The sequence below is a fragment of the Chlamydotis macqueenii genome, chromosome 10 (genome assembly GCF_036417535.1).
Source record: "Chlamydotis macqueenii isolate bChlMac1 chromosome 10, bChlMac1.mat, whole genome shotgun sequence".
Lineage (NCBI taxonomy): Eukaryota > Metazoa > Chordata > Aves > Otidiformes > Otididae > Chlamydotis > Chlamydotis macqueenii.
In genome coordinates, this window is record NC_141565.1 from 12571844 (window position 1) to 12596437 (window position 24594).

The following is a 24594-nucleotide window of genomic DNA, read 5'->3' on the forward strand; positions in this document are numbered from 1 at the left end:
TGGAGGATTGAGGCCTTATTGTAGGGTACAAGAGGATTATATTGCCTTCAGAGTTAATGTCAGAGCTGGGATTGGAACTCAAGAATTTCTGGGCAGGTCTCTCAATTGCTTCTGTTAGCTTAAAAGAGAGAGTTGTTCTGAGGACAACCTCCAAGAATATCCGATTTAATGGCAAATCCACTCTCTTTTTTTCATGATCGGTTCTAAGATGCCTGCCTGCTAATGAACATGGCTTTTTGTGCTCAAACAATGGAGTTGCACCCAATCCTCTTACAGGATCCCACCAGGGAGATGCAAGAACAAGTTCGGAGGTGACGCAAAGAGAGAGGTGTGTTATGTAAAAGGCGACTGCTTTGGTTCACGGGGATCAGAGGTGACAGCAAGGTCTGAAGAGGTCTAACTAAAAGGTTGATTGGCCACCACTAGTGCTACATTACACTCCACTGTGAGTCATGGCTGATGAACACGGGATTTATGTCTCTCCACAGCTGGGTACTGGATTTCTGCATAAATGGGAGCGTGTCCTACATTATGCTCTTCAGCTTTGTGTCCCTTCATGTTCTGTTATGCTGTTTTCAACTCTTTTGTGGAAGCAGAAAACCTCAGAGGATTCACTTCAACTCCAAGGGCTGCTGCTTCTGTCTGAGGCCATATTTTGATCCTAACTAATGTTTGCAGTTTTTTCCTGTAGGGTAGTGGGGCAGATATTCCCGTTCCACTTTCTTTTTTTGGACAGATAAGAACATTTTGAGCAGGGATGTGAAGCAAATCAGTCAATTCATATCTTCTGACTCCTACTCAGTGCTTTTACCCATGTCCACCATCTTTCCCGGACTACTGCAATGTTTGTAAGAGGTCCTGGTGGCTAGACATTTGACTTCATCTGGTTTATGAGATTTTGCTTGTTCTGTCTTTCTTGATTATTAGCCCACGAGGCAGCTTGCGTGCTTTTCTCTATCTAGCATTTCTTTCTGCCTTTTTTTTTAATGTTTCCAGAAGGATTTGTTCCTTAGAACAGATGAATCACATACTGAGAAAATGAACAAGCCAGATTGTCTAGTGCTCAGCACCCACCATTAAAGAATGATTTTCCGGAGAGCTCAGTTTCCAAGGAAGCACCTAAATAAGTGACAGATACTCAAAAGTGGAAATGTGCCCACTTATTTTGGTGCTTAACTAGTGCTAGAGATGCTTTGAAAACTTGCTCTGCTATGGCTGTTCTCCTTGGTTTACACTACAAGACTTCCAAATCTCCCTCTACTGTGCCCTATTTATGTCCCTCTGCCATGTTTACCCCCATGCCATGCTCCATCCCACAGGCCTTGACTGGCCTCTTCCTGCTTGTTGCTGTGTCCTTCTGCCATCATGAAAAGGTCAGCATGTACATACACTCACATTTCCTTCAAGGGGCCCATCAGAGCTAATGCCCCCAAATGCAGAACATATGTGCAACATAAATTAATTGTTAAGGCTAATGCTGATTGAAGTTTGGTAATTCAGCCTGCAGGATATAGCATATGTTTGAAGTGTATTGTCCAAGTTTAGATTTTGAACTCCCAAGGGCAGGGACCACTCCTTGCTCTATGTTTACATAGCATCAATAAGACCAACAGTGCTTGGGTCTGAAATACATTAACCTTAGCCAATGCATTGTTAAGTTTAATAATGACTAGTTAACATTAAAGCACAATGGATAAAATATATAGACAAAGACATATTTTGGCAGAGATTTTTGTCATGTTTTTGATGCCAGATCCCTACCCAAGCAAATGGTCACAGGTCATCTGAGTCATTGACGTTGTCTTGGAAAACTCACCCTTCATACTGCACCATCCTAGTTTTCCCTTCTTCAGCAACTGACACTAAGCCATGGACCACTTTTTAGGGTAACATAGCCAGAGCCCACCTAAGTGGAAAGTCTGGAATAGGAAGGCACCTAAATGAGATGCCAGATAGTGAGCTCTGGGAATCACAGAGCAAGGGTGTAGATGGGCAGCAGAAAATAAAGGTTTTGAATGCAAGAACTTTATGTCATTTCTTATTATTTATCTTATTAATTTGCAGTCCCCAGAAACTACGCTCAAAGGTTACTGTGCACAGGCCCTCCAGCGGGAGGATAAGAGAAGTATAGGAATAAATCCAAGCCCCATCTGAGCTAACAGGCTGTTTTTCAGTATGAGTTATGCAACATGTTAGTACCTCTAGGTATAGGACCATTGGGATTTGAACTCATACAGCAGATGGTCCGTGCATCATTGCTGGAATGCGCCTGCTGACCCTAGGGCAGAGCCTGAATGGACTTCAAAAGAGAGACTGAGCATGCTTCAAAGTGTTATTGTTTAAATGTTCCACTAAATGGGGACTCCGGAACAAAATATCTAGCTGAGGTCAGTCTGAAAAATGTCAACACACATAATGAGAAAACAGCATGTTGTGTGAGAAAGAATACTTCATAGGGGTATTCTGGCTATTTTGAGTTGAAAAAAAAAAAAACACTTTTATCATGTGTGTCAGCAAGTTGTCATAATTTACATGTCTTTCCTCATGAGCTGGGAGCTTCATTTGCTTTTGTTGGAAAGAGCAAGGTCTGTATGTGGAGGTCATAAAAGCCTTTGGAAAGTGTGGTTTCTCCACAGGCAGGTATACCGAGAGAATGGTCAACCAAAGTTATGGCCAAGGTGTGTTGAAATACAGTGTTGACTTAGCCTTGACAGTCTCCCTCCCACTCATTTCAGAGGAAAGCTTGTAAGGACCTTGTGTTTGGTTTAAGAGCATGATCCTGTGATTTATAATCATGTACTATGTTCTGTTCTGTTCCTCCCAAAACCCGTAATGCCCTCTTATAGCATGTGCTTTCACTAGTGTAATCCACAAGTTTTGGCTTCTCCTCACTCTATTCAGGGGGAATTTCAGTAGGAAAAGGATTGGTTTCGTGTTCATATTGATAGTGTAAATATCACGGAGGAAAATTTCTTAGCCAAGTCAAGCCTTCAGTAGGAAGTTCAAGATTCGGCCTTTGGTTGCTGGTCTGGCTGGGTTGCATCTTAGGTATTGTAAACATCAAAGGTCCCCTAGCTTTTCTTCGACAAAAGGTTTCTGTGATGGCCACTGGCAAGTCAACATGGGTGGCTGAAAAATAATTTCCTTTGCTGGAAGCAAACAGCAACAACCTGAACTTCCACAGCACCTTGTCCTGCTGGGGCATGCCTCGTTCTTGATGGAGACATGTTACAATAACACACAGATTAAAAGCTTACCCTCCCTGCAGACGTAATAACGATCCAATGCTAGGAAGAGCAAACAAGACCCATGTTAAATAAAGGGAAAGCTTCTTCCTTTCATGTATCAATATTCAATGAGATCAGGCGATTTGGCATGCTGAGGTGAAAAGGAAGCCACCAGGCAAGGTAAAAAGCTAAAGGGCTCTGGAGACCTATAAGAAAGTGAGGTGTCATTAAACCAAGAACTTAACTTGGGCCTGTTTGTGGAGTCTCTGTATGTTTGTAACGTGTTGTAACTAACATAAACCTTGAATAGCAATCCATTTAAGTGGGTCAAAAATAGCATCCACACCCTCCCTGGAGTCCCAGTTGTTACACTCAGTATCACTACTCAGCTGTTAGCTGTGGCCCAGATTAAGGAAAAACTGTAAAAACGTACTTAACTGAGTACAGATTCAGCAAAGCTTTCAGGCTTTCACTTATCTTCAGTGTATGCTTAACTTCAGCAAGTGTAGAAACTCTTTGTTAAAAAAGACTTTTAGACCTGCAGAGAGCTGATAAAAAATCATTCAGAGTTTCACCTTTTTTATTCTGTTTGCCGAGTGCTACAAATAGCTGATACTCGATGTGTAGATTGTTGCAAGTACTCAGTAGTCAAAATTCAAAGTGTGTCAGTAAGTTAAAGGTGACCTGTTATCTCTGCGTTCCCAAAGCAGAGCAGTTACAACACATTTCTGATTAACATAACTGGTTTTAGGAATCCTGGTTCCCTGGAAATATTGTCACTCCAAAACCCTCCAAACTTCAGCTTGTTAAACTGTTCATGGAGAATAAACAACATGAGTCTAGACAAAGTGAATTTGTTTAAAAAATCTGGACAAGACTTTGCACAACAGGGAAATAAACTCCAGTAAACCGAAGGAAAAGATATTACATCCATTACTCAGTTCGCATTTTTTACTCAAGTATAATAGGACTATAAACATTTTCTGTCAACAGCTTACAAAGAAACTTATTCTGAAAGTGATGCATGGTGAGAACTTGCATCTAAATTGGGTACATCTAAATTAGACACTGAATACAGAACACTCCCAAAGGTGGCTTTTGGTTAGAGCTAGTCAAGTAACGCAGAAAAGTGTTCACAAATATTGAAAGAAAAACCACCCCCAAACCTCACAGGAGTCCTCCTTCCTTATGTTAGTTGTGCAGGAGTATTTGGGGGACAGCGTATTTATTTGGGTTTGCACTTTGTGGGCAAGCGGCCCCCAGTTCTTGCAGAAAGCACGCTATTTGGTATTCTCCTCTTCGAGTGCAAAACATGGCCAAGTGTTTCGCTGAACAAGGAAGGACTTATAAATGCGCTGGACGAGGCCTACAACATTTCAGTTCTCGGCTTTAGTAGGTGGCAGAGATTCTTTAAATTCTCTTGCTCATTTACATTAAGCAAACAAACAGAATTCCCAAACCACAAAGCCCACAAATTATGTATGTAGCTAGTCTATGTAATCACAAGTTCCCTTTATGGTTACTTTTATCTTCCCTCTCTCTCAAGCTTTCCTCTGCCTATATTGCTGTTGGTCTTTATTAAGCCCTGCATTCTACAAACATTTATGCGTGTGATTTACTTTATGCTTTTAAGCAGTTGCAGAGGGTTCAATAGGTGTTAAATAGATAATGAACTAGGACACAATAGAACTGCATATCTGCACAGATCAGGCTGAACCAAGTGAAGTTGCGGCTGTACAGAAAGTTCAGCACGTGGGTGAGAGTTTACAGGGCCTTAGCTTGTGTGGTCTACCAGAGCTGGTGTTTGTGCAGCACCTGGCACAAAGGGACTCCAAGCCTGACCAGGATCTCTAGGTCCCAACGTGCTGTAAATAATGAACTGCTATAGGGAGTATAATTAGGCACCAAACAGCAAGTACTCAAAGTTCACGGAGGCTCTAGCACAGCGTATTGCCAATACATCTGCTGACGTTCGCATCTGTAGATTATTCATGGAAATGCTGCCTGGTTTGGGAATGCTAAAAGATTCCCACCACCTATCAGCTGCTACTTGACCTCTTTAAAATAAACTTGTCTTAATGGGCACGTGCCTGGATCACCAAAGAGACTATCAAATTTGGCACTGTGCTGCAGTGGGAAAGCCAAGTCTGGGTGGTAGTGATTGCTCTACATTCTTACTCTCTGATATCCTATCATGAGGTCAAGGTTGTGGCACAGGGACATGGCGCAATGAGCCCCTGCCTGCATGCTGCCTGTCCAGTGGTTAAATCGTTGTTATTCCAGACATTTGTCGCACGCCATTATACAGGGGTACACTTAATATCAGCTAAAGGAAAGGTGAATGACTGTGAGGACTTTGTCAAGGCTTTAGCGGATATTCAGCAGCGACAGCAGCATGCCAGGCTGAGAGGCCCAGCCAGCAGCTGGCAAGGCATGTTTTCTGGGGCTTTGTGAACAGACTATGCAAATGTATTCAAAGGATGCTCTAGAGGCAAATTGGTTGGAGCTAAATTTGCCCAGATGCTCTTGAGTCTGCTTATTAGAGCCCTTAGCTTGAAAATTAGCTGGAATGGATGAGTCGAATCAGAGCTGACTTCAAGATCTTTGCATATGAGGAAAAGCACAACCGGATTACAGGCATGCATGTCTATGTAGTGTGGAAATTCAGCTGTGATGCCTCCTCCCGGTACTCCCAAGATGGGGGCTTCAGAACACTTAATCTGTGGAGAGCTCCTGTAGAGGGCTGGGCAACTACTTTGCCTTGAGTTCTTAAGATAAGAAAAAAATGAAAAGATAGTCTTCTCTTCCATCAGGGTTTTTGATTTTGGTACCTGCACTTCGTTCTGCCTGTGGAGGCACTCCCTGGCAGTGAACTCACACCTTCCCTCTCCTGTTATATGTTCCATTACCAAAGGTGAATAATCAAGATAAATATGAAGAACGAAAGAAGTATGTACTCGCTTACTCAGCTAATGAACGTGAAGGATGAAATCACCTCAATCTTGAATTAAAAACAACTACTTGAGGATCCTGTTATGGTGGCAAAATATACTGGAAGGAGGTGGCATGTGTTGTGTCGATGGCAGTGGTGCTTTTGCTTCCTTGGAGTTTTTCCCCTTTTAAAGGCAACTGTTGAAACCTTTCTTTCATCTTAGTATTGACTTTAAGAAGTAAAACTGTGTCTTGAGCAGTGGTTTAAGCCAGTTTCTCGAAGGCAACTGGTGGAGTGTATCTGCTTGGCCACAAGGCATTTTCACAGATTGACCGTGCATTTGCCCCATTTGTGGCCACCTCTGCAATCATTCAGAGAGCTCCAGGGCAGCATCTCTACCATCTCCCTGCCTTGGCCACCCTATGCCAGACATTACATTGGATCAGCCTTGCCCTTACGGCAGCTACACTGTGTCTGACCCCTGCCTGGGTGTACAAAGGTGGGAAAAGGGTGGGCCGCTTCCTGCGCTTAAACAACTGAGCACTGTTAGCTCAGGGACAATTGAGCCTCTGGTGTTTATGCTGTCTTTGTCTGGATAAACTGTATGGATACAGTCCCAATGTAGTCACTAGGAGATTTTCTTGCTGATTTTCATGGTGCCGTCATTTCACCCTTAATGTGTACCTTAGGCATCTCTGTCTTGAATCAGTATATAAAGCCTCATAAAACTGCATAGCCGTTATGCTTGGATTTATTCTTTAGTACTTGTCTTTTGCTGAGGAAACCAAAATTGGGCACAGTTTCGTAATGTACGGTTTTCTTGGTGTCCTATAGAAGATAAATGTCACCTCCCTGTGACGCATTAAGTGATCCCTTTGCATAGTCTACTCAAGTATCCTCAAAGAATTTGACACCAAGGATGTCCCAAGGGATTGGCCTCTCAATGCCACTTTCCAGGATTTGAGCACTCAGCTCAATGTAAAGCTCAAAATGTTGCTGAGGCAGAGATATTAAGTATCTTGCTCTTCACAGAACCCAGACGCATTTTGCACACACCAGCTACAATGTAATGAACTTGAGTCAAATCAGAGAATTTCTCTTCTTTAAGCCTTCAGCTTTTCTAATTGTGTTGCAATGACTGGTCTCCAGCTGTGAGGAAATACAGAAAGCTTCTTATTTAGTAAGTTTTCCATAACCCTAAGGAAGCCAATTCCTCTCTCGCTGGAATGGCACAGCCTGTGTTCCTTCAGAAACGTCTTCCTAAATAACACCAGACACTGAAAACACCATTCCAGCTCCATCGGCTGGGATAGGACTTAATAGTATAGTTGCACTGACATTCAGTCAACATGCTTACCATTTCCTTCTGGATTCTTCCTTGCCTTATTCTTGACGGTGTGTTAGATCTACTAACAGGGGAGAAGGCCCTGTAGAGGTGAGACCATCTTGTACTCAAGAGATATGGAGAGATAGACCTATCTGTATTTTTTGCTTGCCTTTGCATTCAATTTGTACATCATCCTGGGACTGCATGCAATTTTTCAGCCTGAAAAACATCTGGAAAAAATGCTTGGGAAAAACTACAGATTTAAAATAAAAATGAAAATAAGCCCTACCAAACAAACAAACCTTTGTATTTGTCCCTAGAGCGTACTGACTAAAAGATGATGGCGTAGAAGGTTCCTGGATTTGTCCATCCTCAATGGCAATTATACTCCTGAGAAAAAGTCAGAGCTGGTCAGATCTAGCCCTGGCATCAGTGGATTATTCCTAAAATAAAGAGGCTTTTCCAAGCCTGGTGGTTTTAGATGTTATGATTGATGTTTATTCATTTGTCTTTTCCTTCCACGGAACTGGCAATGGCTGCTATTTCTGTATCCAACACCACTGTTATGTCTATTGCTCTAATCTAGCTACTTATATGGTCTCCACCGTCGTAATGTTTGAGCACATCCCAAGTATTAAAAAAAAAAAGAAAGAAAAACCCTAGAACAATAACAAACTCTCTCTTTTTTCTTTCTCAGCCTGATCTTAATAAGAGTCTTGAATTTTTGTGTGTGTATGTGTGTGAGGTACTTACTGAGGAAAAGCTGAACTGAAGAAATGTGTCCTACCTTTAGCCATGAAAACAGAGTGCAAAAGGCTGGCATGGGAGAGGCCACAACAGTGACCTGGGCTGCTGCAGGAGTCTGCTGGGACTAGATGTGCTTCCCCTAGTTTTTCTGCTCCTTGGCCCCTGGCTCAGTAGTGTTTTCCATGATTCCTGGAATCTGGCAAGTCGTAAAAGTTATGAGGGGCAGAGGGTAGACATGGGTTTTTCTTTTAACAAGGAAAACTATTATTTCTTCCTGGAGACAAGTTGCCCTGATCGGCTGGATGGAGGTGTTGCTTCTGTTCAGTGGAGGTGTTGCTTCTATTTATTTTGACCACGTTTGGATCAAGGTCATTTCTGTTTCTCTTCTCCGTCTTTGTCTGGGGATTCTTGTATACTGTTCCTGTGGACATTGAAGTCACCCAAGAGAAATTTATCTTGCAAATCCAGTCTCTGTTTTAGATAGCTTTCTCTCTAGAAGGCTGTGACTAGTTTTTAATGGCTTTTGGAAGTCTGGTCTTATCTGCTCACCTGTTACCCAGTTTCGGTGCTCTGGAACAACAGTTCAGGGGAAGGAAAGGCTGATGAGTCTTTGGGTCCCTCAACTTTGGGCTTTATCTTTAGGGAAGAATGCGAATCCCATGTGCATGAGATGGGCTAGGTCTTGGTGAAGATTTAAGGGCATTAAATCCTACCTGAAAAAGAGCAAGCTGAAGGTCTCGCCATGTGCTCTGAATCTAAGAGCAGAAAATGGAAGAATTACCAATGTATAAAAATACATGACTAAACACATGCCAGCATTAATTGGAGGAATATGTCCTTCTCACTGACCTTAACCCATGTGACTGCACCTCTGCTGTAAGGGACATGAGCCCTCAATTTCTCCTCTGTAACCAGTAGACAGAAACATCATTTCCAGCTGAGACATTAAACTGCACGTGAAGAAATTATTGAGTGCATTCTTGACACACCTTTTTTTAGACCCGGATCAATGAAAAGAAGTATCATTATGCCTCATATTTGAGCTGGAAACTAAGCAATTTGCGTACTTGCAGGAATGAGATACAGTTGTCTCAGAAGTTTTTTTTGGCAGTAGGACAGGCAGCTGTCAACGCTTCAGTCTAGAAGTAGATGCAGCTCATTAGGACAGTTGGATATCATCAGATTAGCTAGGCTTGGAGATAGGGTGAGACAGGAAAACATATGACAAGAACTGGCATCGCAAGCCCTCCCCCTTCAGAAATATTACCTCAAAACCAAGGAATGTTGTGGTCGATCATAGCCAATATCAATAGAATACATCCTAATTTAAGGGCAGACTTGCCAAGTGTTTCAGCATGGGTTTCAGTGCCCCTGGTACACATAAAAGTTATGGCATCAGTTCTGGATTAGTTACTGCAACTCTGGTAACGATGTTCCTGGCATAGCACTCCTTGCAAACACGTACTTTGGAGGAGTTCCCATACATTTTTTTTATTGTCCACTAGAGCTGTGGTGGCAAGCTGTGTGAAATCTATCCAGAACACTGGAAAAAAATCAAAACCAAAGGGGAAAAAAACAACCAAACCCAACCAAAGATGGCAAAGCCTGTCTTGTGTAGGCCTGAAAAAAGGTCTGAAATAAAAAAGATATGGATTGACTATGTAAAAGCCATGGAAGAGGGAGTTTCAGACTTTCTTTCAATGCCCTTAGACAACTGCCTGAAATACTCTGTTCAGTTTTGGTACCAGAAAGATGCTTGCAGACTGGAAACAATTCAAACATGAATGGCAACAAAAGCAACAGCAAGAAATATCTGAGTGGCAGCAGGGACTGATTTTGAAGAAAGCTTAAATAGACTTGGATCAGTGACAGACGAAGGTAGCTGAGGTACCGACAATACTCTGTGTGTATTTGAAAAATGCAAATGGCAGCAGGCAGATAAAGTGTTTGTCAGCATGCATTGCCATGATTTGTTTTTGTGTTCAAAACCTCTTTGTTCTAAGCACACTTCTCTCTTCAGAGCTTCAGTCTTAGCTTTGCAACCCAAGCAGCAGGGATACTTTGTGTTTCTTTAGGACTTTTATACAGATGATCCCCAAATGCTTAACAAGGGTGAATTAAAGAAGCTTCATGTTAAAAACCTAAAAAGAAAAAAGCTAAGATTAATTTCTTTCTCCCAAAATGCAGTCAGCTCTGGAGTAGAGTAAAAGAGGACCTGGGTTCTCTGGTGGGTGCGATCCCTCTCCCTTTACATTACCACAGAGTCACAAAGGATTTGTCATCCACTTTTCTTTCATACCTGGGGACACTGTGAGCAAAGGAAAGAACGGTTCCCCAGTCATCGAGAGTGCACTGCAACAAGCAGCACCAGGACTAGAAATTTTATCAAATTAAAACGTTACGGGAGGAATAAATGAGGCAGAATTGCAATTTCCTTGAAGGGTACTAGGCTTCAACACTGCAACTACTGCCTCCACTCCTAATAATTATGAGAACATACAGACAAGAGTCTGGTGTTCTTTCTCTGCTGAGCAGCACCTCTGCTTACTCAGTACGAATTTAAGGTTGCTAGAGCAACATCAAAACCACTTCCTATAGAGCGTAGATGAGCCTACAAAGTTAGCAGAAGTTACAAAACCTGACGGAGGAAATACAATGCAGAGTACTAAGAGGCATGGAAACCATAAATGGGGATGTAACTTCACCCACTTCTTAGTCAATGCTAAGGGAAAATAGGAGCACGACGGTCTTACATTTAAAAACCTCTTTATTTTAGGGGCAACTTGTATTCTGTTAATAATCAAGAGGAGACTGCTTTACAAAGAAAAGAAACAATTCTGTTTAAATTTAAACAACTCCCTTAAAATACTATTTCTGTGCACGCTGAGCCTGTGTGACATTGCTTTAAGCCTTATACCTGCACTCACCGTTCATTGAGCTTTCATTACGGACAAAATCTCAAATGCCAGAGGATATGCAAAACTTGCTGGGTGATTTGCAAATTCTTCCGGTCTTGGAAATTTTTCCAATGATGAAATATTTTATTAATTGCTTCTACTTTATCTGATTACTGGCTATTGACACATGAATCCCGAGGGCTTTGCAATGAGGAAGATCTGCACTCCTTAAATTATAATTTCTATGGTTAGACTAAAATATTGTGTAAAAACTAGTATTCATTATTATTCAGACAATTCTCAGCTTCAAACATATTTTCCATGAGACTTTAGCAGAGAAAAAGGAAGGAATTCACATCTGGGCTGTTTACTAAGAAAATCCCCAAGCATTTCTGTAGAATTTGATTTACTACTGAATTGTACTTGTGTGATCCTGGGAAGGAAAGTTCAAGATGTGCTTAACCTGGAGTTTCTTTTCCAGTACAGTTCCTACTGAATTCTATGAATTGGGGATTGCCTGAGTAGTGTTCTTGCTAAAAGTGTTCCCAGTGCTTTGATGTCCAGCTTTTGCTCATTGGCTGTCGCGTGTCCTTGGCTGTAACAACAATACCACAACTTCTGCTGGTTTCCCCTCATATTCTCAGAACAATTCGGATTTTAGTATATGCCAAGAGAACCATAAAACCATGGACCAGGGGTCTGGGGGCATGTTCCTGCAAGCAGTGGTGATAAAATTACTCCTGGAATATTGCAGCTAGTTAAAATATCACCTTGTTGGAAAGTATCAGGAGACTGAAAGGAAGAGAAAACATCAGAGAGCTTGAGAGACTCACCTAAAATGAAAGATTAGAAGAATGGCTTTTGAACCAAGAGACAAGTGATTTTGACACGAGCACAAACGAGAAGGTCAGTGTGGATGTTTATAGAGAAACATGGGAAAGATCTCATTTACTTTGTAGCTGAGTCAAGGAGTGTAGTTACTATACGTTTGTCCCTTGATCTAGATACAACATGGCCAAAAATATGTATTGTGTAGCTGGGATTCAATCAGTTCAGAGTCACACACAAGCCAGTGACTTCAACTAGTTGCTGGCACCAAGGTGCCCTTGCCACAGAATTTCCTTGCATAGCACACCAAAGAGGGGGCAGGTGTCTCGTATCCACGTCCCCTGGCCTAATGACAGTTGTTGGACTAATGGTATGATACCAATGCAAAGAAAATGCCCTTGGACTATTAGAAAATGAATTCCAGCAGCGTGACCTGTTAGGCTGGGAGGCAGGTACCCCTAGCAGACCCACTGCTAACAGCTGGAGTACGTTTCAAACTAGGTTGTGGAAAATATTGCAGACTACGCAGTACACAGCAGCCCAGCACAGGCAGGGAGACAGCTGACTTGTGGGATGCTGGAGGTCTGTGGAGATCACCATGGGTCTTAGGCTTCTTTTCCATCTCTGATTTCTGCCCTGCTGACGTTTGGGCATGTTACCGTCCTATCATGTGATTTGTTTTATAACCCAGAGGGGACAGCTGAATTCCTTCTACAGCAACAATATTTTTTGTGATGCCAATGCCATGACCTTTATTCATGAAAAACAAAGTACAAATGGGAAAGCAGGGTGGAGCTCTGTCAGAAATGTGATGTAAACATCTACAAAGATGTGGTTGTGCTCCTCCAAAGCCATTTCCCAACAGGTAAGAATCAGAGCAACAGGCATTGCAAACACAGCAGAGATCCTATCTGGTATTTTGTTAAGCTAATTGCCTATACCTAAAAGCCAGGTCTAACAAAAATTGCCAAATTGAACTTTCAGTCAGATTAGACAACAACATCAACAACAACAATTGCTTCAAAAGGATTTATGGAAACAAATGCCTATTCCAGGTATCTGCTGACATTTTTAAAAAGCCAGCCTCTTTTCTAGCATTCATGGAGGTAACATGAACAATTCAGCAGGAGAAGAGCTCCCGTTTTGTTGTGGAAACAGTCTCAGCAATACCCTTGAAAATTCATCCTGAGGCAAGTTTGAAATAATTCATGCTTTTGCTCTTATAAAAATATCTTCATGTTTGGAGCAAACAGCTGTGATGCTGGTGGAGAATAGCAGAAGTACGACGTGGATTCAAACCTTTATCTTACTGGGAGAACTGAGGGCTTAATCTCCCAGTAGGGAAGTGAAGTTCAGGCAGCAACATTTGCAAAGCTGCCCAGAGCTCCGGGGTGGCATGAATTCAGCTTGAGGGGAAAACTTGAGTTTAAGCCAGGTGAAATGGGCACGTGGCAGTGTCCACTGCTCCGGTTGGAGACGGTGTCTGTGCCCTGAGCTCCAGCAGGCCAGTGGATGTGCCTCGATGAACGCCAGCCTGTCCTCCACAGAGCTTCACAGGATCTGGAGGGGAATTGGATGGAAAAGCTCCCAGGGGTCCACCACACCCTCCACTGCGTGCCTCTGCCCAGTGATTTATTCAGCTCTGTCATCAGGCAATCCCAGGGCCTCGCTGCTCCGGATGACGCCCAGTCGCGGCTACAACCCAGCCTGGCCGTGCAGCTTCTCTGCCAGCTTCCCAAGCCATGTCACCCATGTTCCCCCCACCGGCACTCTCTGCGGGGTGACACTGACCAAGGGTGTCTTTGAGAGCACCAAGGGCATCCTGGATCCACTCTGGCTGCTCCGTAGGTCACGAGGATGTGCCACCCAAGGAAATGTGGGAGCCTGGGGACAAGTTTTCACACTTCCCTCTGTGAAATTAATGAGCCCAACAGGCAAACATGAAGGAGTAAAAATAAGAAAACTTCAGGTCTTTGGCTGACACAGACAGTAAGAGAAAATTGTGCAGTGTTACAAGCAGCCTGTGACCAACCGTGTGCTAAATATTAACCGTTAGTGGCCCATTTAACAATCAGCAAGTGATACAGTTGGGCTTTAATACAAATCAGCGCTGACTAGCATTGGCCAAACAGGTGCAAAGCTGGATTTCTAGTGCTTTGTGCTGAGCCCATTTCCTCACCCCCGCCTTCTCCACATCCTGCCGTGTAGAGGCAACAAAGCAGGATTGCTCTGACTGGGAGAGACAGGTAGCAGCCGCTCTCTGCGAGGATGCAACGCTGGGTTGGTATTGCCTGCTGGGCAGGGTAAGGCCACCCGGCCGTACGCTGGACCCAGCCAGCGCTTTGCTTTCTTGATTCACGGGAGCAGCAGTGGGTGCCTGGCAGGGAAAACATGCCCATTACAGAGGCAGACCTAGCTGAATGCAAGGTTGCCAGACCAGAAGGATCCCAGTGTGATCTCCTGTGCTGGTGGCTCTCAGGGAGGCAAAGACCTCCATTGTTACCGGTTTGTGTTGCATCTGATGTAATAGCTGCAGGGACAAGTGGGGCAAAGGGGCTCCTGTGCACCCCGCAAACCTGAGCCTGAGGTAGCTGAGAGAGCCCTGTGTAGCTTACAAACTCACGTTCTGTATTGCTTTATGTTAATGCAGCGTTGTGATGCTGCTTTGCTTAGATGGGCATTTTAAATAAACAGCTAGCAAATTTTATTAACCATATATGAAGGGAAGATCAGATGTCATTTTTTATGGGACAGTAAATAACTCACCATTTTCAGAAAGAGATATATTTCTAAAACCAGTAAGGAGCCAAACACAAAGTGGTAGCTGCTCCTGAATCCTGGGTTGTGTCCATCAGTCCCATCAGCTCTCCGTACTTCTGTCAGGCTTTATACAGAGGAGAGACTCAATGGGGATATGCTGGGCCTTCAAGATGAAGGCTGGCAATGCAACGTGCATGTGTGTGCATTGGCCAGGCAGGGTGAGGCTGCCAGCGTACGAGTTTTTGAGCATTTTTATGCCCTTAGCATTTGTGTTCACTTGCTCCGGAGCCATGTGGCTCCTGGGGGTTTGCTGCTTCACAGCTCTGTCCCTCGCTGCCAGCCCCTTCACAAGCAAGGCCCATACCAAAAGCTTTAAAAAGGTCAGAGAGTGAATGTCCCTTATTCCAGCTTCTCTTCTTCCTCAATGGGTCAGTCTTTCAGGAGGCAGGGAGGAAATGCCTTGTGAAAATACCGTTGTCTAGGCCACCTCTAAAAACCACAGCAGATACGCACACTATTAGCATATAGGCACAGGCAAGAAAACTCCCTAAAATTCTGCCTTTCCTCATAACACCACCAGTGAATCACGCTGGCCTCGGGTCAGGTTGGGAGCTTGCTGCCCAGAAAGCACCCGGGTAAAATTTCCAAAACCTGTATCTGCCCAGGTTGGGAGATAAGAGTCAGGTATCCTGAAAGAGAAGTGCAGGGATGCCGCAGTGAATATTGCTGAATTTATTTTAGGCAGCGGAGGTTCTGGCTGAAAGATCACTTGAGAGCATGCCAAAGGGCCAGAAAAGGTAACTGCTGAGGGAGGCTCAAGGTCACCCAGCCCTGCAAGCCGCTGGGTGACACGGCTGCCCCACAGAGTGACGTGCTGACGCGGAGGTGGAAGCCGAGGCATCCTCCTCGGAGCACGCGGGCAATGCTTAAAGCGTTTGTGGCCAGGCTGTGCCAGAGGACGGCAGGCGTGGGCATGCCAGGGGCTATCTGAACCCCCAGAAGGTAGGTAGTGCAGTGGATGCTGCTGCACCTCTCTGCCGGTTAAATCAAAGCTCCCGAAGCCAGCTCTGCCTCCCCTGCCACCAGATGCAAGCAATTTGTTTTGCATTTGGACTGGTCATCCGGAAAACTGAAGCGCTGTGTTTTTAAGTTTATATTATGTTTGCTTTCTAGTTTTGTTAATTAAAATCATGTAACTGGATGAGCATTTACTGGATAGCTTGCAGGGTTTATTTGAAATTTTCTATTTTTTCTGGATGCTCGAGCATTTGATGCTCTTTCTCTCTCTGCTTGCAGTGCATAAATTCACCTAGCTAGAAACTGTATCTGTCTGAACCAGTAAAAGCATGCATTTGGGAATGGTTTTGTTTCTCACAGTATTTTCTCTTAGTGTTTGCCTATACCTGCCACTGTAATTTGTCAGAATAAACTAGGTACTTTAAAATCATTTTTATACACTCTTCATAAGTGTTTAACCATGACTTTGAGAGGGAAGGGAGCAGAGGAACTCATAAGCAAATAAAAAGAAATATGAGTATGTATGAATTCACTCGAGTGATCACTTTCTTCCTCTTCGGTGAGTTTAATCCATTGGCTTGTCTGGATCAGTCACGTAAGTCGAGAGGGCTCGGCTGCATCAGAATGCACCACCATAAATTTCTGGACTGTTTTCCACTGCGATGCCCGCGGTCACCTAGGACGTGGTCAGGCGAAGCCTGCCCAGCTCAGTCACCAGCTCCAAAGGGAAATGGAAGTGGTTCTGCACGACAGCCTCAGACCCCACTGACCTGCATTGCTTTCAGAATCGCTCTGCCACACTTCCTCCCCATCTCCCAGCCTACGTCCTCCTATGGCTTCCCATCTTTGCAGTGCCTGTGTCACCAATTTAGCTCTGCAGGAGCTGTTCTGCTTGTGAGGCCAAGGAAATCTCTCTGCAGGCCACGCAGCAGCAGAATATTTAGCCATAGCATGGTGGGTGGGTTATTAGCAGGGAAAGAGGCATGTTCAAAATGCACATCCAAGCACACCTTGTGCTACTGAGCAGTGCTAACAGAGGACTTGTCCACTGGGGGAGCGTCCCTTAAACTGCCCAGACTTGAAGCTTTACTTTCAGGACTGAAAACGTTAAGTGTGGACATGTGCAAAGACACGCCAACGTAAGCATGATTTACTGTGGTCTGCAGACAGAGCTCCAAGCAGCCCAGGGAAGCATGTGTGCTTCTTTCATGGAAGAATGACTACTGCCTTAACTCAGCAGTGCCTTTCTATGCAAATCTCCAACTGTTCTGCATTGTGTCAAATAATGGCTCCAGAATTAGATTCAACAAGATAACTAATTTTTTTTTTTTTTTCAGCAAGTACATTCAGAGACTTAGACTTTCCAGGGCTTGTATCTTGGTTAGTAATAGTATCGTTTGCCTTCATTTGGAAAATTGAGTTCATGTGATAAAGAGGAACTTTATGTATTAAATTCTGATACTGAACTTCTGGTATGAGTGCTCTTGTAAAATACAGAAGTGGAAAATGCAGGTTGTGTGGTAGAAAATTATTTTCTTTTGTGGTTTTTTTTATGAATTTTATATGATTGAGCCAGTAAAGAACAATGCCAATATTCCAAAAAGTCCATTACCTGTTGACCTTGCCCCATTTTTGGCACATTTAGGCAGGCATTGCAAGATTTCATAAGAACTGTTATGTAACAGTTCAAGCAAAAAAAAATATTAAAAGAGATAAGTTACCATACATCTAGTACTAGGTAAGCGGATTAAAAAGAAAAAAAAAAAAACAAACTGGGAAGTGCAATAACAGGATTTACTAATGCCACATGAAATAAAAAGATGAGCACAAATTTGGATTTTTGCACAGGGCAAGCACTGCAGAACTTTTCTTGGGGAACAATCCTCTATTGACAAAGCATGGTCACACAAAACAAACAAATCTTTTTTGTCTTTAGTTGTTGTTATTCTGTTTAAAAGTTACAAGACGTCAATTTTAGCACGTGGAATGCAGTTGTGAAAGAAAATGGCTTTCCTGAATTTTCCGTGATTGACTAAAATCCACGCACACACTGGTTATTTTAATTTAAGGAAAAAGGATTTTGTTTCTTTATCCTGTTACATAACACTGGATCTATTCTCCCTTGAATACACAAGTATGTTTATCATTAATCTTAAAGGGAAACAGTCATCCTTCAAAATCCTTTCTGAATTTTTATCTATTTTTTTTAAAAAGTTTGATCCCAAATGACTGGATATGAATTGAAGATGAAAGCACACTGTTTATTTTTTAATTAGATTACTTTAACCTAATTTATGCATAGTTCTTTTTACTGTTCTTCCCAACAGCAACAGTGAAGGAAAAAACATTGGTTTAGAAGTGACTTCAAAAATGCAAAACATACGGCTCATACAGCATGCAGCAGGAGACAGAGTACCTGTTATTGGTTGTTAGCTCATTTTTATGGAACTGGCTGGCTTTCAGTTTGGAGACATTCTTTAATAATACCTATATTTTTCATTCTATAGTGCATTCCTTTCAAGGATTTTAAACTGCTCAGGTGCTCTTGAAAATCCCAGTGAAAACCTTTGGATAGATGAATTTTTTTTTATTTCTAGGTGACTGTCAATTAACTTGAGACACTTTTTTCCAAAAGGTAGCGTGACCACTTTGGTTCCAGGCTCTTTGGTTCCTCTGGGTTTGCCCCTCACTTTAGGAATCAGCTTCTGTAAAGGAACAGGCATTTCTAAACTGTAAAGGACCTGCTCCATCCTTTCAGATGTGCCTCAAGTTAATAAGTTATTAGCTTGATGTAAGGAAAGGACCAGTAGAGGCTATTTCGTAATGGCTAGGCAGTCTCAAACATAAGCAAAATAGGCCACTCATAGCATTAAAATCACATCCTTCATAAAATTTAAAGGCAATAGGCCTACTTTTCAAGAAGATCTGTGGGTTTTAGATGTCTTTGTGTTTGACTTGTAAACTGGGTGCATGGCTCCATCACTGGCAGGTTTACATGACAGGGCGCGTATCAAAACCACAGGTCATGTTTTGATTTCTGTTTGATATTTTATTTACATATGATTTAAATAGATAAACTAAGAAAAATTAACTATCCAGGCCATAATTTCATCTAAAATAAACACAGACTAGAACTACAGCAACTTAGTGGATTGTGTGGATTAGTGAGACATCCTAGTACGTAACAGCAATAGCAACAATTCTGTTCCCCAGTTTAATAATGCTTAAAATCTGCAATACAGAGTCACTGCATGATGTGTGTGCAAATCCCTTACAAAATCTGCCTCCCTTTTTAAGCTCGGGATCCTTTGCCATACAGGGGAAACCCAAAGGTTGCCCTGATGTAGCTTTGCATAGGAAATTTGTGTTTGGAGAATTGTTAATGTGATGGCCTTATTCAGAGCATCTCTTTGCTATTCTTGCTTATACCCTTCTTTAGAGGTGGTGCTGTCCACTTGTCCACTTGATTTCTGCTGGAGTTTGTGCTTGGATAAATTTTGCTTTTTTATTTTAATGTTTATATGTAAAAACTTCCTAATCCCTGCAAAACCTTCTCCTTGTTCTTGCCCTGCCTTGGTCCTGAGTCCATGAAACATCATGTTCCGTTTAGCAGCCACACATTGAAAAGAAACAAGTTTTTCTCCTAAAAAAGCAAGAAATACTAAATCCATTTTGATTTTAAAATGAATGAGAATTTGCTGATGAGTATATTTTAGATCCTGGTGTGATATCCCTCCCTCGATCCATTTTACCTGATAGAAATCTGACCTAACTCTGCCATACGCTTGTGTTAATATGCATCCATCTGCGAAATTAGGCACTCGCACCCCAGCCCCTCAAAACCTCTTTTACAGGGTGCAAATGCAGTGAATCTCTTCTGACTTTCATGCCTTCTCAGTAAATTTCCACAGGTTGTAGCCAAGCTGGGGATTTGGCCCAGTGTCTTTTTTAAACCCTGTGACCCAGACGTGGAGATTAAAAAAGAGTTATGTTATTGGATTAAACAGATACAAGAGGCGCTCACTGTATCAGCACCCAACACCTTAAAACTCCCGAAAGCAGCTCAGCATGTTAATGGCAAAAATAGTCTCTGAGAAAGGGGGAAAACGCAAAGGAAGGTGATTGCTAATCCCTGCCTTGGGCTGGGGTGCAAAAACCTGCTGCGCTGGCTGGTCTGCAAAGCAGCCCCAGGGACATTATATTCTGCTTTCTATAGCAGCTCAATACTGGGTACACTTAAGATCTGGTATACAGTCATTCGAACTACACCTACAGGTAACCAGGGTGATTTTGGGCTCTCTCAGTTAAGTTTGGGTTACTGCCTTCATGGCTTGGTTACGCTATGAACGGCACCAGTGCATGCTGAAATCAATAGAACTGCAGAAATAAAAATACTAATAGATTAAAGCCAGATCTACAGGAAAAGGCTAGTAATTTCAGGCCCCGTTTATATGCTTAATATTATACACATGCTTACGCTTTGTAATTTGGACTCTAACTTGTGATTTTGGTTACATAAGACAGCCAGAGGAGCCAGAGGCATTAGTGCTGCCGTACGCTGCGGCGGCTGAAGGCAGAGTTCCCCCACGCATTCATTAGGCACATTCTCAGAAGTTGTGCTGTCTCATAATGAAACAGCAGACAGCGATGCACATATTTATGACAAAAAAGAACTAATTATTATTATTATTCCACTTAGTTCCAGGTACTGTCTACATGCCTCTGACTTCAAAACAGCTTTGGCTGTTGGTTTTTTCCCCAAAACTTTTTTTTTTTTTTTTAAACACAGAGAGTAACCATATGCTTTGTGTGACTGATTTTTCTTTTAATGAGCAAGAAGCAACAGAACAAGAGAGAGCCAGAGACAGAAAATACAAGCTTTGATTCCTCTAGAGAACTTGAGCAAAATATTCCACTGCTGTCAGTGGTACAGCTGTGCTGGCAGGATCCTTAGCACAGATGAGGCTCCAGCCGCTACTTACATTTCAGCGGTGTGACTGCCGGTTCCTAATCTGCATCGAGGCATCCTCACTGCAACCGAACAAGCGGCTGCGTCAGTGAGAAACGTTTCGCTTCGTTCCCTAGTGCGGCCAGAGCCACCTGCGTGCTGTGGTCCCTCGTGGAGTCCCACAAAACGCCAGCCACCTTCAGCAAAGGATGCCGCGAATGCGAAGCTGCAGTACACGAGAAATCTGAATCAGAAGATGTAGGTGGCAGCATGCACTACATCGTGTTATTCGTTTAAACCAGGCTGTTTAGTGGAGAGCTATGTCCTCAATTAGCTGCATTGAGCCTATACCTGTACCTGTTCTTCAGTTAAAAACCTATTCACTTTGCAAATCAGCTCGGATACAGGAAAATCACAGAGCGCGCTGGAGTCAGGGAAAGCCGCTTGCAGGGCTGTGGCACGCTGTATGATGTGCTGTACCGCCAGCAAGGAGCGTGCAGAAAGGGCTGCAGCTCTCTGTGCTTTCGCCATGAACCAGCCAAGGAAATCAGCCTTTTCTAGAGACCTCCCTGGAGGCTGCTGTGATGGAATTTGATCCCCCGGCAGCCTAGGCGTAGGTGATGGGCTCCAAAGGTGTGACCTCCGGCTGAGGTTGTGGTGGAGGAAGGTCTTGTATGTGGGAAAGCCTTCTTCTCTGGTCCATCTCCGCAGTTCCCAGTGTAAGGTCAGCGGGACTTTGCGAACCACAGATGGCCCAAAATCTCTTTTTTTTTCCCCCGCTAGTCTGCCCCATACAATGCAATGTATTTTGCAGTGCAGAGGATCTTACTACGTCTTCAGCAGGGTTATACGAGACTGCCTGGCGAGCCTGTGTGCTGCTGTATCCCCTCTCTAACAGAGCCAGGGTGGATGCGGGTAGGAGATCCACCCAGCCCTGCGCCTGCAGGAGAAAAGCATCAGCTCTGGGTGCAATGAAACCCAACGCAGCGCAAAACGCTGCCCTGCTCGTTTCTCCTGCTGATCGGGGGCCCCGGCCGTACTTTGTTCTCCAGCTGTGAGTGGGGCTGGCCGGAGCCGGGGGCTGCTCTTTTGGGAGGGGGCAGAGAAGGGCAGAGAGATGCCGGTCTCCCAGGCACCTGCCAAGCGACGCTGCCTTGGGTTTCCTCCTCCAGCAGGAGCCGGCTGCCGAGACCAAACGCCCCAAAAGCCTGGCTGAGCGGGTCCGGCGCCCGAGCCCGGGGGGAGAAGTGGCGGCGGAGGAGCAAAGCCAGGGCCCGGGCGCCGGTGACAACGCCGTGGGACGCTTTGTCTGCGAGAAGGGCGCTCTTTGTGTAAAGATAAAAAATAATTCCTTTTTTTTTTTTAAATTACAAAAATAGAGGAGCGCCGCGGCAGGAGGCAGCCCTCCGCTCCCCTCCCCAGCAGCCTCGGGGCCCGCTCCCGCCGGGCGGGCTCGGGGGCGGCCCCGCTCCCCGCCGGCTGCCGCGGGGGAAGGCGGGCAGCCCGGGGCGCCCCCCTCCTCCCCTCCCCTCCCCTCCCCTCCCCTCCCCTCCCCTCCCCTCCCCTCCCCTCCCCTCCCCTCCGGCGGCCGCTGCCCCGCACCCGCCCGCCCCTCCCCGCCGACCCACGGCCGCCTGCCAGCCCGGGCTCCGCCGCCGCGTCTGCGGCATGGCCCCTCCTCCCCCACACCCCTTCCTTTAGGCTCCCCCCTCCCCAGCAAAGAAGAGGCCGTGCCGGTGTTTTTCCACTCAGCAGGATGGGTGATGCTCAAAGCTCCCTCATTAGACAACAGACACGAGAGGTCAGGAAGAAAGCGCTTATAAATTACCGTTTCCTCCCGCTCGGCGCTGTTAGTCGCGCCGCACCGCTCCGTCGGACGCGCCGCAGGGGCGCAGCGGCGCGCAAGCACCGCGGCCAGCGGACACAGGTACCGGCACCTCCCGGGCGGGCGAGCGGGAGACGGGGCTGGGGTGGCTGCTGCTGGTTGTACTGGTGCTGGTGATTGTGCTGGTGGTGGTGCTGGTGGTGGTGGTGCTGCTGCTGGCGCGGAGCGCAGCGCAGCAGCGCGGATCGCCCCCCCGCTGCCGAGGCGAACAAAGGGCGGGCGGCCGCTCCGCGCCCCGCGGAGCCGAACCGAGCCGAGCCGAGCCAGGCCGAGGCCGGCGGCGGGGTCCTCCCTTTGTCCGCGCCGGCTCGGGGTGCCGCCGGGCGCGCTTTCCCTTCCCCCGCTCCGTTTATTTATTTATTCATTCTTCTTTTCTCAGTCCCCACTCCTCCCCAGTGGTCTCGTTACCCCTGCGGGTTTTTTTTTTTCTCCCCCAGCGCGGTTATTTTCACACCCCCCACACCCCCACCTTGCGTTAACTTTTTTTCGCGATAAGTTTGCAGCAATTAGCCCAGTTGCTGGCGGCCCTCCAGCACATCTACGGAGCACGCTTCTCTCCCCGGCTATTTTTGCCCTTTCTCTCGCTTTCTCCCTTCTCCCCGCTGTGTTTTTTTTCTGGCTGCCGTGCGCTAACCTGAAGTGAGGAGGCTGGTACAGGCAATGCTGCATCTGATGCTAATGGGCCTACCTGGTGGGTTACACCGCTGCTACTTCTTCCTTTTTATTCCCCTCGTTTTCCTTTTATTTTTTTTTTTTTTTTTTGATTCCTGGCATGCTGAAATCAAAGTTGTGGTTGGGGCTTGGACAGAAAACACAGGGACTGCACGGGGCAGGTTACCGAGCTCGGCTTGGTGCGAAGTGGGGATAATTCTGGGTTTGTCTGGGGGTGACTTGGAGACAAAATTCACCCACTAGCTTTAGGGTGATGAATGCCCATCTCTGCCTGATACTGTAACAGGCGGCATGTGGGAGGACTCGCAAGGTTTCCATATAAGAACATGGGAGAATTTATTTCACACAGGCAGAGAAACGTGCAGAGTATGTGTTATCTGTGAAATGGAAGGCAAGCTGTATTTTCCTTAGGCAGCTCTGAGAGTGGCAAAACTTTGTATTTAGAAATTGTAGAAGCTGGTTCTGCTGTTTAATAAGAGCTACATTTAAAGGAAAGCACTGATGAAAAAAAAAAAAAGCAGCGGGAGAGGATCCAGATACACATGAAGAAATACAACCCCACACGTATTCCAGCATGGTTTGTGCCAAGGTGTAAAGATGGAGTTTTTTGGTTAGTTCCCATTTTTTTAACCGTATTGGGAAAGGCATTAAGAAAATGTGCCGAGAGAAGCTGGTTACGTTGATAGTGCTATTTTGGTAACTGCAAATTTTTTTTTTATTCCTTGCATGTCAAAATGTTCCGAGTTTTGGACTAGCAAAACAGTGAGGCAGCCTCGATCGGGGACATGTCATCAGCTGCGTAATTCAGTGCTCGGGTGACAGTTGCTACCAGTTTAGATTTTATGGCTTTGGGTTTGAGGGTAAGTTAGCCCATTAAAACCTGCTGCTGTGGAATTTGGCTGGGAGAGGCTTTGGGACCCTGATGGTTCTTGACAGCCGGGTGTTTGCCTCTGGGTCTGCATTTGGGCGAGCTGGCTCCTTTTTGGCGTTGCCTACCTTTGCTCGAGTGTTATGGCAAGATTCCCCTGAAGGTTCTTGGGTTTTTTTTAAAGCAAAATGTGTGAGTGGTCGAGGCAGCCAGAAGCGTGACAGTGTCCCTTGCCTGGAGTCAGTCGAGGCTGAAGCATGAGCACAGCAGGAGGATGTCTTTGTTGCCCTGGTTAGACTGACACTGGAAACTTTATATTTGGCACTTTCAGAGATAGCATCTTCGTGTTTTCTCTTCAACTGTCTCTTCTCTGCTTTGCATATTTTTTTTCCTCTTCATTTGCCTGCATCTCACCTCTGTCCCATCCCACCTCTCCTGGGTTTGGGCTGCTCGAAAGCTGCACCCCCTGGAGGGTGGCAACCACCT

At 44.9% G+C, this 24594-nt stretch overlaps 1 protein-coding gene and 1 long non-coding RNA gene across 28 annotated transcripts in view; one reads left to right on the forward strand and one right to left on the reverse strand.

The window, feature by feature from the left end:
- Positions 1 to 24594, forward strand: part of SLC6A6 (solute carrier family 6 member 6) — a 119749-nt gene that overhangs the window by 40805 nt on the left and 54350 nt on the right. For 2 of the 27 annotated variants that reach the window (XM_086755461.1, XM_086755462.1), the window contains exon 1: positions 23077 to 23259. The exons of 20 other annotated variants lie outside the window; for them this stretch is intronic. In XM_086755461.1, the coding sequence (XP_086611587.1) occupies positions 23229 to 23259 (31 nt within the window). In that variant the 5' untranslated portion in view covers positions 23077 to 23228. Of the gene's footprint in view, positions 1 to 22506; positions 22611 to 23075; positions 23260 to 23769; positions 23937 to 24594 lie in introns of those variants that run through there. 5 more of the 27 variants (XM_086755475.1, XM_086755489.1, XM_086755492.1 and 2 more) reach the window with 5 other exon arrangements.
- On the reverse strand, positions 17595 to 22639 carry LOC147599540 (uncharacterized). Its single transcript, XR_015259542.1, has 3 exons — positions 22512 to 22639; positions 20718 to 22008; positions 17595 to 19690 (listed from the first exon to the last, which is right to left on the reverse strand). It is a non-coding gene; the product is annotated as an uncharacterized LOC147599540 (long non-coding RNA).